Genomic DNA, 14158 nt, shown 5'->3' with positions numbered 1-14158 from the left:
CAAATTTCATATTCAAGCTTTCAATTAACAATAAAAACATACTTAACATTCCACCATGATAATCTTTAATGACATCTCAATTTTCTTAATTTAATAGAAAGGAAAAAAACTATTTTAAGAACCTTAAAATTTAACCATCTTTAATTCTCCACATGTTTGCTTCCAGTAATTCTTCTTTTTTCCTCGAGTATTTTGTAAATACTTTTTCCCAATAATTATCTAGCAACTGAAAATGTGAGGGGTAGTGTTCAAGTGTGTACACGTATTTCAATTAATTTTACGGAATGTTTGTAATTTTCTATGCCAATATGTATCAGATAACCCTGACCATCAAAGCTAGAACACAATTAAACTTAAGATCTTATTATTCTCAATCACTTTATTAATCATTAGGCTTAAGCCACATTTTTCGAGGGCAATTCGGCCAAATACTTCTCGTAATGATATATTTAAAAAATAATAAAACTATTATTAAATCTTTTTGAGACGTAAACAATATGATTATTCATTATTAAAGATAATTTTAGAAGAGTATTTACGATTCCACCACACAACTCGACGATAACAACCAATTGCCTAAAATAGTTGTTGACTTGTAAGATTAGAAAGTCTTAACAATACTCAGAATTTATTTATTTATTTATTTGTTTATTTTTAAAAAAAAAGAAAAAAAAAAGTTGTCACTAAAATGAAGGGACGGTTGGTAAGTTACTGTAAATTAGTTGTCATTTTGAGTTTTCTTAAAAATAAAATAAAATATATATATATATATATAAAAAAAAAATTAGTACTCATATATAATATAAATATAACTATAATATTCTTTTTGTGTGTATTTTGATTAAATCTAAGTCTACCTGTTTTTATTCCTTTTTTAGATGAATAGGCAAACAAGGAATCCAATCTGTCCAACACACATTTCCACTTTCTTCACATTTTTTTATTCAAAAAGTTGAGATAAATAAGTGAGTTTTCATGTTTTATATAAATAAAATTCTTATCTTATTCCAAACGCAGTATAAAAGCCATTTCATCTTTAAATATTATAGCTTTTGTCATATATGTATTTAAATTCTAATCTTGGTTCGTTAATTATTAGTATTAAATTACTTGTCCTTCTATCTTCAATTAGTAAAAAAAATGCAGGTTAAACTTAGATTTAAAAATTATATTATCGTCAAATTTTAAGTAATAATATAAACTTAACCTTAGATAACTTATTAACTCAATAATTTTGTAAAAAAACCAATGAATATCTGAGGTGTCGGATATCCAGAGCTCAAATCAAACTAACAGAGCAAAAGTTTTTTTTTTTTTTTTTGGTATTATATATGCTACTAATATATTCTATCAATATATATTATTATTATTATTATATTATTATTATTATTATTATATTATTATTATTATTATTATTGTAGTTGGTGGTGTTGTTTTAAAAAAAAAATGGTTTTTGACGTAGCATGTGACTTGGTCCATATTTTTTCTGTGTTGCGGTTCATGCCTTTCCACCACATGAAGGGATAATGGAAGCTTGGTATAATTGGAATATTTTTTAATTAATTAATTTCATTTTATTTATAATTAAAGAACACAAAATTTTAAGTCTTCCTTTGTCAATTTTTTTTTTTTAAATAATTAAAGTTGCTAGTAATTTACAAAGTGATATGTTTGACGTTCATGACAAAAGGCGGATCAAAGAGAATAACAATTAGTTAATTTTTATGTTGGCAAATATCTTAAGAAGATGTTTATAATACATTAAGCGAATTTCACATTTGAATGAAGAGAAAATGAAGAGTTTTATAAGGTATCACACAAATTAACATGATACATGTATTTTTTAGATTCTCAATGATAATATAATAAAAAGGACAAATTGGTGGAGATTTTGATTATTTATGTTTCTAAAATTTGATCTTTTTACCATTTAAAGGTAACTCTGGTAAATGATTAATTGTTAAAGAAGCAATATGTGCCTAATTTAGAAGCTAATTCTCAAGGTTCTTAAGCAATCACTATTATATTAATTATTGTAAGTGGATAAGATTTTCAAGATACTATATAACATATGTCAAGTAATTTAGGGATAATAAAATTTTTGGTACTTCTGTTAATCGTTTTTGGTAATTATTTATGAAATATGATCAAGTATTTTTTTCTTACATCACATAAGAGATGGCATGATTGGTGTCATAATTAGAGATGCTCCGATTAAAGCCTTGAAAATTAGAAATTTTGTCCTTAACGAATATATTCAATATGAATTTAAATTAGTCGGACTAGTAAATTTTGAATACTAAATATTACAAAACAATTGTTAAAAATAAATAAGTTCTTTCATACTATTACGAAAAACCAAATATATATATATAGAGAGAGAGTTAAAAATATGAAAAAAAATAAAATAGTAATAAGAAGAATGTAAGACGAATTGTCTGAAAAATTGACAATCAGTGGACTCAATATCAAAAAGTATCTGATAACTAATTAATCCATAATAATGAAAATAAAAAGAAGAAATTTTACTAGAAGTAAATGTCAAGGTAATATATGTTGTCTAGTTAATTTCTTCTTTTTTATTTGGTTTGTTAGATGAAATCCAATTAGTTTAAATTCATGTATTATGCGAGTTATTTTTTAGGGAGATACTCTCAATATGATTTTTTTCATACTCATAACTTAAGTCTGAGATTTCTAATTAAGGGTGTTGCTCATGTTTTCTCACTCCACATTCAGTACTCACATTAAAGTCCGATTAATCTGGATTCACGCATTGCATGAGTCATTTAAGGCGACGCTCCCAAAATGATTTTTTTCATACTCAAAATTCAAATTCGAGATCTTTGATTAAGGGTGTTGTTAAGTTAATTTCATTTTTTGGTTTGCCAGCTGAAGTGCGATTAATTCGAATTCATACATTACATGAGTCATTTTTTGGATGCAACACTCCCAATATGATTCTTTTCATATTCAAAATTCAAATCTGAGATCTCTAGTTAAGGGTGTTACTCATATTTTCTTACTCGACATTTGATACTTGCATTAGAGTCCGACAAATTCGACTCATGCATTACATGAGTCAATTTGGGAATGGCACTCCCAACGTGATTTCTTTCATACTCAAAACTCAAATTTGAAATCTCTAATTAATGATGTCATTTAAGGAAAAAATCATTTCTAAATTCAAAAAACTATTTATATAAAACAATATAAAAGTCATCATCATCTTCCATTGTCTCTATATTTTCTCTCACACACAAGAGAGAGAATAGCCAAAGAGCTCTCTCTCTCACAATATATTATACAAAAAAATATATATACAAAAAATATATATATAAATATATATATAGAGAGAGAGATAGAGAGTGTTAGCCATTTCAGATGTAAATCAATCTTTCTTACACCACACTCTCTTTTCTCTCTTACCTTTTTCCTCTCCTTCCTTCTTCTTCTTCCTCTCTCTCTTTTGCTAAAAATTAAAACTCCATTTTTGTGTTTTGGTGAATTTAGAACGTTTAGAGAGGAAAAAGAGAGGGCCTTTCAAGCCCCTCTTTCTATATATGCCTCTCTAATCGATCTTGAATTACACCCATTTCTCTTCTTGTAGCCTTCTTCATCATCTATTGGTAAAAATTCAATCTTTGATTCATGTTTTATGTTTAAAGTTTTAATCTTTTTGACTTTGTTTGAGGATTTTGGCTTGTGGGTGTGCTGATTTATGGTTCTAAACTGTATAGTTTAATGTTTTATGTTATAAAGTTTTGATCTTTATGGCTTTGTAGAGAATTCTGGATTGTGGGTCTGTTGATTCTTGGTTTATTGTTCATGTTTTGTGAAAAGTTTTGATCTTTATTACTTTTGGATGTGTTGATCTTTGATCTGTTGAAGATCAGATGATCTATTGATGTATTGGAATCTGTTGTTTAGATGCAGTTTTCTTTTTGATGTTTACTTAATCTGCATTTTAATGTTTCATATTGAATTGTTGTATTGATGGGGGTAAAGTAATGGATTCTTGATTGATAAGGCTGTTAGAATAGTTGAACTTGAATTATCCAATTGTAAGTTTGTTGTTGAGATCCTTTGTTATGCTTTTTACTTTGTGAAGTTAGTGATCCGATTTTTCGTTTGAAGAGAGTTGTTTTTAACACTTTGGAGTATTGATCTATTTATATGATTATGTTTAGTTTCATTTTAATGATTATGAGTGGTGGTACCTTTTGATGTGTAGAATGGAAATGGAGCCTGGAAAATTGTTTGTTGGTGGAATTTCTTGGGACACTAATGAAGATCGTCTCAAAGAATATTTCCAAGCTTTTGGTGATGTGATTGAAGCTGTGATCATGAAAGATCGGATCACTGGTCGTGCTCGTGGTTTTGGTTTTGTTGTTTTTGCAGACCCTTCTGTTGCCGAAAGAGTTGTGAAGGAAAAACACATAATTGATGGTAGAACTGTAAGTTACATGTGCCTAATATCTGGAGTATATTCTGTACTTTGTTCATTTGGATTTATTGATACTGAAACTGTTGAACAATTTATGATGAAGGCTCTCAGATGGTTTGTCAGAAAAGAATGGTTATGATGATATAATTTAGTCTTAACTTGTCAAATTTTACTTGTGATGTTTTCCGATGATTATGATTCGTGTTATTTGCAAACTGTTATTAGTTCATGAACAATGACATAACGGCACTGCCAATGAAGAAATTGATGATTCAATCTAATAGGGCAGCCCGGTGCATAAAGCATTCCGCTTTAGCAGACTCCAAGGATGTGATGCACCCTAATGCAAGCATTTTTATGGCCGCCTGCACGGCTCAAACCCATGACCTATATGTCACACAGAGGCAACTTTACCGTTGCTCCGAGTCTCCCCTTTGATTGATTCAATTTGATCAGTGTTTCTATATGTTTTAAATTGAATTGGTTAAGTTGACTAGCTTGAGATGAGCTGAACTGAATTGACAGTTCAAACTATCAAATGTTGCATGAAATGAAATGATGGAAATAATATAATCTTTGAAATAGTACATGGAGATGTACACAAGAAGCACGGCTAATGCAAGCAAGCAGATTTAGTTGTAGGATTTTGGCTATGACCCTTTTTCAATCTTCTTGGACTTTCTTATTAATTACCAAAAAACTTGTATTTGTAGTAAGTTAATGAAACTGTGTTATAAGAATGAGCTTCTGCACTTGCTAGCTGTTATGGGAAACGAATGTAAACATTTTTACTGTTTCCCTTTGGTCTCCAGGTAGAGGCAAAGAAGGCTGTTCCGAGAGATGATCAACACATTACCAGAAACAATGGTAGTATGCAGGGTTCTCCAGGTCCAGCTCGCACTAAAAAGATTTTTGTTGGAGGTTTGGCATCCTCAGTCACTGAGAGTGACTTCAAGAATTACTTTGATCAATTTGGGACAATCACAGATGTTGTAGTGATGTATGATCACAACACACAAAGGCCTAGAGGATTTGGATTTATCACTTTTGACTCAGAAGAGGCAGTTGATAAAGTTCTATACAAAACATTTCATGAACTTAACGGTAAATTGGTTGAGGTTAAGCGTGCAGTACCCAAAGAGCTGTCACCTAGTCCAGCCCGAAGCCCATTTAATGGACAGACCTATGGTCTTAACAGGGTTAACAATTTGCTTAATGCATATACCCAAGGTTACGTTCCAAGCTCGATTGGAAATTACGGAATGAGAATGGAAGGTAGATACAGTCCTCTTACTGCTGGTCGAAATGGATATTCATCCTTTAATCCTGCTGACTTTAACTTACCAACAGGCATAGACTCCACATTGAACCTAAACTATGGTGGAAATGGAACTTTTGGTTCTAATTATGGACGTGGATTCAATTCCTTATACAATGGGAATTCAAACAGGTTCAGTGGTCCTGTCGGGTTTCCCCCTGGAAGGGTTGCAAGCAGTTCAATGTTGAATTCAGTAGGATGGAACCTGTGGGACAATGAGAGTCTTAATTATGGAACAAATTCTGCCAACTCTACTGATTTTGTTGGTTCTGGAAGTGGGACTGCGGGATACGGTACGTTGGGGGGTCTCGGAACAATCTGGGGTTCCTCTTCAATTTCGGGTCAAGGTGGAGGAAATGGTTCTTTTGGAAGTGGCAACATTGCTAACAGTGGCGAAGCAGTTGGGACAGGGTATGGACGAAACTCAGGAAGCAATGCTGTCAATACATCACCTTATTCCTCAGCAAAAGACATTCCTGCTGGAGCTTTTGGGAACTTGTATGGTAATACTGTAGGTGCTTCGTTCTATGAGGACTCAGCCTGGTGTTCAACATCTCCAGAACTAGATGACTCTGCATCCTTTGGTTATGGACTTGGGAACGCAGAGTCACTTGGTTATGTTGGTGGTTATAGTGTTGCAAATAGATCAAATAAAGGTAAGAGACTCCTCATTTGTTACTTTTAGTTAATTGTCATGATGTCTTTCTGATGCATGCACTAAACGGTCTGCCACAAAACTCACACATCATTGCTCCTACTGAAAAAAGGGCAGCCATGTGCACTAAGCTCCCCCTATGCGTGGGGTATGGGCATTAGGGGTCTATCGGGTGCAGCCTTACCTTGCATTTCTCCTGCATTCACCCAGACAAGCTAACCCGAGCTTACTCACGTTGTTAACCATTGATGGGCTCAAGTTGGTTTTGGCAATCCTAATCTGAGCTGCAATTTGGTAATGACATACCATGAACTAAACTAGAACCAAAGAACACACAACGATGATTTTGTTTCTTGCTATGCTTATACATATGCAATGACCGGTTTGTTTCATTTGCATAACAGTTACTTACATATGCTCGTGATTTGTGATTCAGGAATTGCTGCCTAGGAAGATTTATCGTATGGAAGGTTGGATTTAAGAATGCTTAATATAGGTGGAAAATACAGCTTGAGCCAAAGTTGTGGATGTGGATTACTACTCGTATTCTGTTTGAAGAAATACTGCAGTCTAGAGGTACATTCACTTAGAGCTAATTCAGTACCTGCTATAGAAAGAACTTCTCCCAATCGACGTTTACAAAAGAAAGGGACTTCTCGTGTAAGGTTTGAACGAACGTAGATTGTTTAGTATAGAACTTTTCATTTTCTTCGCCTTTTTTCCTTGTCCCTTGCATATGGTTGAGATGTAAAATTGGATAGCGGAATATACTTACGAGAGATAATTGTTCCATTACATTATCTGATGAAAACAATGCAACGTAAAAGCAGATTGTTCTTTCCTTCATCGGATTCTTTTCTTTTCTTCTTTATTCTTTTCTTAACTGTAATTCTCCAGCAAACTTGCTGGCTGTTGTTGAAATTTATCTCAATTTCTATCAACTTTTCAGCTTATTTAGTGGTGTGACAAATGCTTTCTATCTATGCTCTTAAATGATATTTTTAGAACTATTTCTCTTATATGATCTCATCTTTATTCCACATACTTTTTGTACACCCCTTGTTGTTTGTCCACATAGAGGTTTGACTATAATAGCGTTGTTTGTTCAAATATTTTTTTCCTCTTATAGCAAACATGTAATGTAACATAACATGAAAAATAGGTTTCAGAAAATACTCGACCGGTATAACGAAATATTGTTATAGAGATATAGAAAGGTCTTACTCAATCATTGAAGTAGACAATTCATGCATAACCATCCCTCAGACCTCATGTGTTTATTCATTGTATGTCAAGTCTTGTTTTTTCGGATGGTTATTCAACGAATAGTTATTATTTTAGAAAGTCGCTTTGTTTATTGAGGAAAAATTAGAATAAAAAGAAATACGGCTTTTTGAGATAATAACTACTCTCTGTCCAAATATGACATATTTTTTTTTAGTCCGTCCTGAAAAGAATATCACATTTCTATAATTGAAAGCTATTTTGACTTAAAAATTCCTTCCTTATCCTTAATAAAATGATTTATAGCCACTGAAATGGTCGAGTGTTTTGGATTACAAATTTCAAAATTCTTGTTTTTTCTTAAACTTCATATCAAGTTAAATGGTATCGCATAAATTGATACAAAGAAAGTATTCGATTAGCGATTATCTACATAATATTTGGCCTCAATTCATTGAAACTTAGGAATTTCGCATAAATACCCAATTATGGGACCATCATCTTATGTTCACATTTTTGGAACAATTTTAAATATGCAATGTATAAAATTTAGTTCAATCGTATTTGTCTGATCTTCATACATTACAGACATTGTATGTGTAAAATTGTTTCGAAGTAGAAAAACGTGGATAAATTTTGAGAAAACCAAATACAAAGTAAATAGATGTCCAAATAAAATACTCGTAAATTTTTTTAATAAAATAAAATAAATAAATAAAGGCAAAAAATGTTAGAGGCCCATGAAGATATGTGGATAAAGAGTGGATCCCGCATATTTGGTCAGCGGTCCATGGGCTGAAGTGGCCCACTAACGAATTATAAGCAAATCGACACTACGTAATGGGCATCTAGTATTGTGTGTATCCCATGTTTTTCTCGAGATAATTACGTGTCTGAATCATTCGATCATCTAATTTTATAAAATATTTCAAAATTATATATACTTTATACTAAATCAACATATATTATACACAACATGTATATATTTAATGGTGTATATATATCGTGTATTGTTCGACAGTTAAACTAGTTGGTCGAATGGTATATATCAGTAACATTACCTTTCTTTATGTTGTTTTTTTGTCAATTTTTGTAAAGGGAAAATAAAGTTTAGAAATTCCCTAAAATGTGTGGTCAAATATATATTCTTATCCTTATTTCGTGGCTCCATTTACACCTTGGTCTTCTTTTTATTTATTTCCTTTTCAATTATTAAAATATAATTTTAAATCAAAAAGTGAATAAAAGATACTAACTTCTATATTTTTATTTATTATTTTATATTCAAAAAATCAAGAAAGGATATGTTGTAAATCTTAGTCGGAGAAGTGAAAATAACTATACTGAAATAATAGTTAGGTCTTAGTCGCAAACAAGTTAAAATCGGATATATAAATTCTTATTGATCGTGTATCACCATTTAAATTTATCTCGAGCCACCATTATACTAAATAAAAACATTCTAAGCAGCTGCTATATAATTTTAAACCTTGTTTCTAATAAACAAGGAAATATTTCTAACTCTCAAATACTATAATATATTTGGAGGAAAAGAAGATAGATGAATACTATAGGGCATTAATATAGTTCCTCTAAGGACTTAAAATCAAGCGCGTGTTATTAATCATCAGAAGATACGGTGGAATGAATAAAATCCCTTCACTCTTAATCAGATGTCTCAAATTTAAACTCTGAATATAGAGAAAACGATTTCCGATATCAAATAAAAGAATATTATAGGACCATAAGGTGGGGGTGACAAATCAAATCAGTTGACAAATGACAGGTAAATTCATTGAATGTATGACATATTTTTGAATGAAAGCAAATAAAATATTATATTGCTAAGTTTCAACATCAGAATAAGGACCAGAATTTATTATTTTTTTCTTCCCTTTTTTGGAGAGGTTTTGAAGTTTAATCCTTAGAGAATTACTTAACAATAATAGTAAAAAAAATTCCTTGGATATAACACTACTGACCTATCACATGATGAAAGTACAAAAGAATAGTAAACGGAGATTCTAAATATGAGAAGTTGCCCTCGCAAGTGAATTCAAAGCCCTAGTATATAGGTAGGGCGCTAACGCTTTACTAATATTTATAATAAAAAATCAGGCTCTTCTGTTTGAGCGAAGAGCCTGATTTTGGCACATAAAATTAGAGAATAAGCATAAATTTGAAAGCACAGATAAAAGAGAAGAAGCTGTAGCAGTGCATTATACAAAAAGCTGACAGCTCAAAAAAAGGTTCTTCTCCACTTGGAATAATTTACAAATTTTTTCTCTAATGGAAGTTTGTTTTCCCATAGCACAGAAATCAATCTAACTTGTTTGTTTTTCCCCCATAATATTTCAAAAGCAACAACAGAAAATGAATTACAACAGGGCCAGAAGATGTTGTTAACAAGAATTATGATGAACAGCACCAACCTTTTTTCGCTTGTGTCTCTGCTTCTTGGTTTTCGTCTGCCTGCAAAACCACACTTTTACCATTTGCCAGACGCCCGGAATCCTTTTTTTGAAGTTCTTGCGATTGCATGACTTTCCGGCTCAAGATATTATAGATCTCTTTAACAACTGTTTGAAAAGCTACAGCTACATTTGAAGAATCCAAAGCTGATGTTTCTATGAAGAATAGACCTTGTGCCTCTGCTAAGGATTTGCCTTCAGCTGTTGTCACCTCCCTCGCATCTTTGAGATCGGATTTATTTCCAACGAGTATCGTAACCACGTTCATGTCAGAATGAGCTGTCCACACAAATAAAGAAGATCAGCAAAATAAACAAATTGCACAACATATCGACATGGAAATAGCTCAAATAAGCGTTTATCAAGTTTAAACTGCAGAGTATGCAAGTCAAACTATTACAACGTTGTCATAAAACTTACTCTGAAGTTCATTAAGCCATCGGCCAATATTTTCAAAAGTTAGCCGTCTACTAATATCATAAACCAGAAGAGCTCCAACTGCACCTCTGTAATATGCAGAAGTTACTGCCCTAAACCGTTCTTGGCCTGCTGTGTCCCATATCTGTGCTTTGACCTCCTTCCCATTTATGTCCAGCTTTTGGGTCTGGAACTCTACTCCTATTGTTGATTTTGAGTTGGGATAGAATTCATCACGAGCAAATCTAGCAAGCAAATTTGATTTCCCAACAGCTGAATCACCAATCAAAACAATCTTGAAAAGGTAATCCTCCGTTTGTGCTTCCTCAGAACGAAACGCCATCTTCTATGTGTAAAATGGCAAAGCTAGAACATCATATTTGCTTATTTTGTAGCTAAACACCAGAAACAAGAAATTTAAAGCACAAATAGGTAGAAGGCCCTCAAGGAAACTTGCAAGGCAATACAAGCATATGTAAGACAAGACACTTCCGCTTAGGAATTGGTTTAAGAAGAAGAAAGACAAGGTAATTTAGAATAAGGATTTTCTATTAACCCTGTACTAAACTTCTTCCAGCCGCTGCACCACTGGGTAGCTCTTTCCTATTTTATTCAGCCCTCTACCGGACAGCTTATAAATACGTACCTGCATAAGAAGAAAAAAGATAGAAACTTGAAACATCAGCAAAGCATCCACAGTCTACACTTAGCTTTCCCATAAAACAATGTGTCATTCTTCTGCAAGATTCTTCAATAGGATATAGTCTAATTAGCATAGGTAAGGGAAAGGAAATTATACAAGACTAATCAGCTGTCGCTCATCTAGTGCCCCGTCCTTGCCACCTCCCACTTCCCTTGCTTCTTTTGCAGACCTTTTAAAGGCAAACCTAGAAGAAAAATGAAGGGAAGTACTACTATAAGACTTTACACAAAATTGTACTTGCAGAATATTCATTTCTGGTTGTTGACATAATATAAGAAACCAAAAATTGTTATCTCCAAAATATTCCACTAATTCAAAACCAAGTCACACCAAAGGCAAATTACTCCCTAATAATGCAAAAGGCCAACTAGTTATTACACTATCTGCATTGACTTTTTCTTCTTTTCTCTTTTCCCGCTTCTCAAGGATAAGGGGGTCTGAATGAAGAGGGGAAAAGGTGGAATTTGAGAGAGAGAGAGAGAGATGGGAGATAATTCTCAAGGAAATAGAAATATGTGTGGACTACAAACAATGACCATTAAACAGTGATGCTCAAAAAGTTTGCTAACTGTCAGAAACCATTAATAGATATAGTTTACATGAGAAAGATACATATAACAGAAAGGGAAGTGTCAACAGAAGAAGATCAATATTTCCTCTTGCTCTCCAGCTGTAGGGAAGGGGAGGAGCCGAGGAGGCTGCCTCTCAAAAACGGAAATGAATACTTGAAATGGGAAGCTAAGTGTGTAGCATTCAATAGAAAGGGATAAAACTGCAAACCAAATTGATAAAGTTATCATGCAGCAAGGACTTTTAACAAAATACAGGGCACACAAGATTTGATGACACCAGAAGAACATATAATGCCCATAGGTTGAAGCAAACAAAATCCTCCATTTTCACTGATATAGTCTAAATATCATATATGAAAAATTAAGAATATTTGCCTAAATATTTGTAATATAACCAAAATTTGACCAGTGGAAATATCCGTTAAGCCAGATTTAATCCCTACAATGTACTTGACGATGACACCTGTACCTTGAAAAATTGACTTGCCCAGTTCACAAAGTGCTCTCTCTCTAGTCTTGCAAGATGTCTAAGATCTAACTTTGAGCTATAATTAATAACATTCAAGTGCAGTATTGCACTGTGTTATTAGTTTTTGACAAGTATCGTACAGTGATATTGTAGTTTTTCTTTTCCTCACGCCTGAAAATTAGAACCTGGCCACTAGGTGTTGATTGCCCTAGTTTAGATTCTATGATGGATAAAGCTTTTTCAAGTCAATAAAATATACAAATACAACCTTCAGAAATAGCAAACAGATAGTATAAAAAGCCTTATTCAAGGTAGCTGCATACACCTCATCCACAAAATACACTATCAGAAGACCCCAACATTGATGAATACGAAACAATCACTATCGACATATAAATTACGTTGACCAAGAAAGGAAATTGATCCAAGGGAAAGTAGGCATTCTACAATGCTTTGCAATCTATTGACTTCACTCAATAAAGGCTATAAATTTGACGGATATTCTGGTGACCTGAAGGCAAAAATCAATTTATGAGATGGGTCACAAAGACCATGTAGTTTTTTAATCCAGGTCAACTTGTGTGCAACTTGACTAATCTGCCACATACCCTTACCTTCCCATTATTACAAGTATCAGCTAATTCTATCTACCAAAGCTTAGAGATATGGGAAGAAATCACCTAACATATTTTTTTTGCAGAAGTTGGATTTAAACACCAATCTCAACATGGTCCATTCCAATTTTATTAACCAGCTAAACCACACCCTTGATCACTAGTCACAAAGACTAACTATTAACAGGTGAAACAATTTCCTATACGGGACCCACAGAGTTGATAATTTCAATAATAAGTTGCACTTGCATAGACATCTACAACAAAGTTAATGAGGTCAGATAAACAAAGGTTTTTAGCAAGTAGACTTTGAAAATGTCAGGTCAGTATGTAATCCTCCATTTGATCATGCCACACATAATGTGTTTGGTAAACTTATCCTAACTGATCGTAATTGCCCCTTATCTCATAATGGCAATTGGAAAGACTCAACATTGTACATGGACACCACACAATCCCAAAAGTAAACAGTTTTTTATCTGACATCTCAAAACAGTATTTTAGTACCAACATAAACAAATATATCTACCAGACATAATCACAATGAGAAATGACATTATTATTTGACATTTACCCATTAAAGATAGAACAGACACATGCTACACTAAGTACAATTACGGATTGTTTGGTAGCTAGTAAAGAAGTAACTTATTCATGTAATATTAACTAGTTTATTTTGCAATTTAGAAACACGAATAACTAATACATGTATGAATTATGACCGAATTAATGTATTACCTTTTATGGATAAATAAAAGATGGAATAACTAATACCTACGTAATTCTAACCAGCTACCAAACGACCCCTTAATTTCCACCATTCTCATAATGCTCCTAAATCAACAAATAAAATTCAATCTTTCCTTGTCATGAGATTTTGTACAAGTTCCAGCACAAAAAGGAAATTATTTTCAGTTTTCACCATTACAAGCTTATAAACCAGCATAATGTAACTACAAAAAAATCAATAAAAAGAAACAATTTTGACACATACCCACTTTTTTATATGACGAAAGGATCTTCCCCCTTTATCAATCTCTCACGATGTGATCAAATCAGACCCGTTTCTAACCAGATCAATCCAAAAAAAAAAGGTTAAAAAGAGTAATTTTGAGAAAAATGTGTTGAAGAAACACAGAAATCAAAGGGTTGTTTCGATTTTTTAATGATTTTTGGAGAGATTGGGTGGGTTTGAAGATCCAGGGAAGAAAGAGCAGGAGAGAGAGAGAGAGAGAGAGAAGGGGCCAAAAGGGGGAAGAAAACCAAGA

The 14158-nt window shown here is 32.7% G+C and overlaps 2 protein-coding genes across 4 annotated transcripts; one reads left to right on the top strand and one right to left on the bottom strand.

The window, feature by feature from the left end:
* Nucleotides 1-3359: 3359 nt before the first annotated feature.
* On the top strand, nucleotides 3360-7264 carry LOC125843779 (heterogeneous nuclear ribonucleoprotein 1-like). Its single transcript, XM_049522977.1, has 4 exons — nucleotides 3360-3629; nucleotides 4235-4457; nucleotides 5260-6421; nucleotides 6857-7264. Exons 2-4 carry the CDS (start codon nucleotides 4236-4238, stop codon nucleotides 6868-6870), a joined length of 1398 nt encoding a protein of 465 aa, XP_049378934.1. The 5' UTR covers nucleotides 3360-3629; nucleotide 4235; the 3' UTR covers nucleotides 6871-7264.
* Nucleotides 7265-9836: 2572 nt separating this feature from the next.
* Nucleotides 9837-14158, bottom strand: LOC125844694 (ras-related protein RABA5a). 3 transcript variants are annotated; one of them, XM_049524020.1, is made up of 4 exons: nucleotides 13885-14158; nucleotides 11332-11419; nucleotides 10536-11178; nucleotides 9837-10394 (listed from the first exon to the last, which is right to left on the bottom strand). In XM_049524020.1, the coding sequence occupies exons 3-4, from the start codon at nucleotides 10873-10875 to the stop codon at nucleotides 10057-10059; spliced, it is 678 nt and encodes a 225-aa protein (XP_049379977.1). In that variant the 5' UTR covers nucleotides 10876-11178; nucleotides 11332-11419; nucleotides 13885-14158; the 3' UTR covers nucleotides 9837-10056. The 3 variants fall into 3 exon arrangements, with proteins under 3 accessions (XP_049379977.1, XP_049379978.1, XP_049379979.1); XM_049524021.1 differs by having other exon boundaries at nucleotides 13889-14142; XM_049524022.1 differs by lacking the exon at nucleotides 11332-11419 and having other exon boundaries at nucleotides 13885-14142.

Source organism: Solanum stenotomum, chromosome 11 (genome assembly GCF_019186545.1).
Source record: "Solanum stenotomum isolate F172 chromosome 11, ASM1918654v1, whole genome shotgun sequence".
Lineage (NCBI taxonomy): Eukaryota > Viridiplantae > Streptophyta > Magnoliopsida > Solanales > Solanaceae > Solanum > Solanum stenotomum.
This window is presented reverse-complemented; position numbering and strand designations above follow the sequence as displayed.

Excerpts from the sequence above, each read along its gene's own strand:
- LOC125843779 (XM_049522977.1), top strand. The coding sequence starts at position 4,236 with ATGGAAATGGAGCCTGGAAAATTGTTTGTTGGTGGAATTTCTTGGGAC. Across the intron at positions 4,458-5,259 it reads ACATAATTGATGGTAGAACT|GTAGAGGCAAAGAAGGCTGT; the intron begins GTAAGTTACATG and ends TTTGGTCTCCAG.
- LOC125844694 (XM_049524020.1), bottom strand. The coding sequence starts at position 10,875 with ATGGCGTTTCGTTCTGAGGAAGCACAAACGGAGGATTACCTTTTCAAG. Across the intron at positions 10,395-10,535 it reads ATGGCTTAATGAACTTCAGA|CTCATTCTGACATGAACGTG; the intron begins GTAAGTTTTATG and ends TTGTGTGGACAG.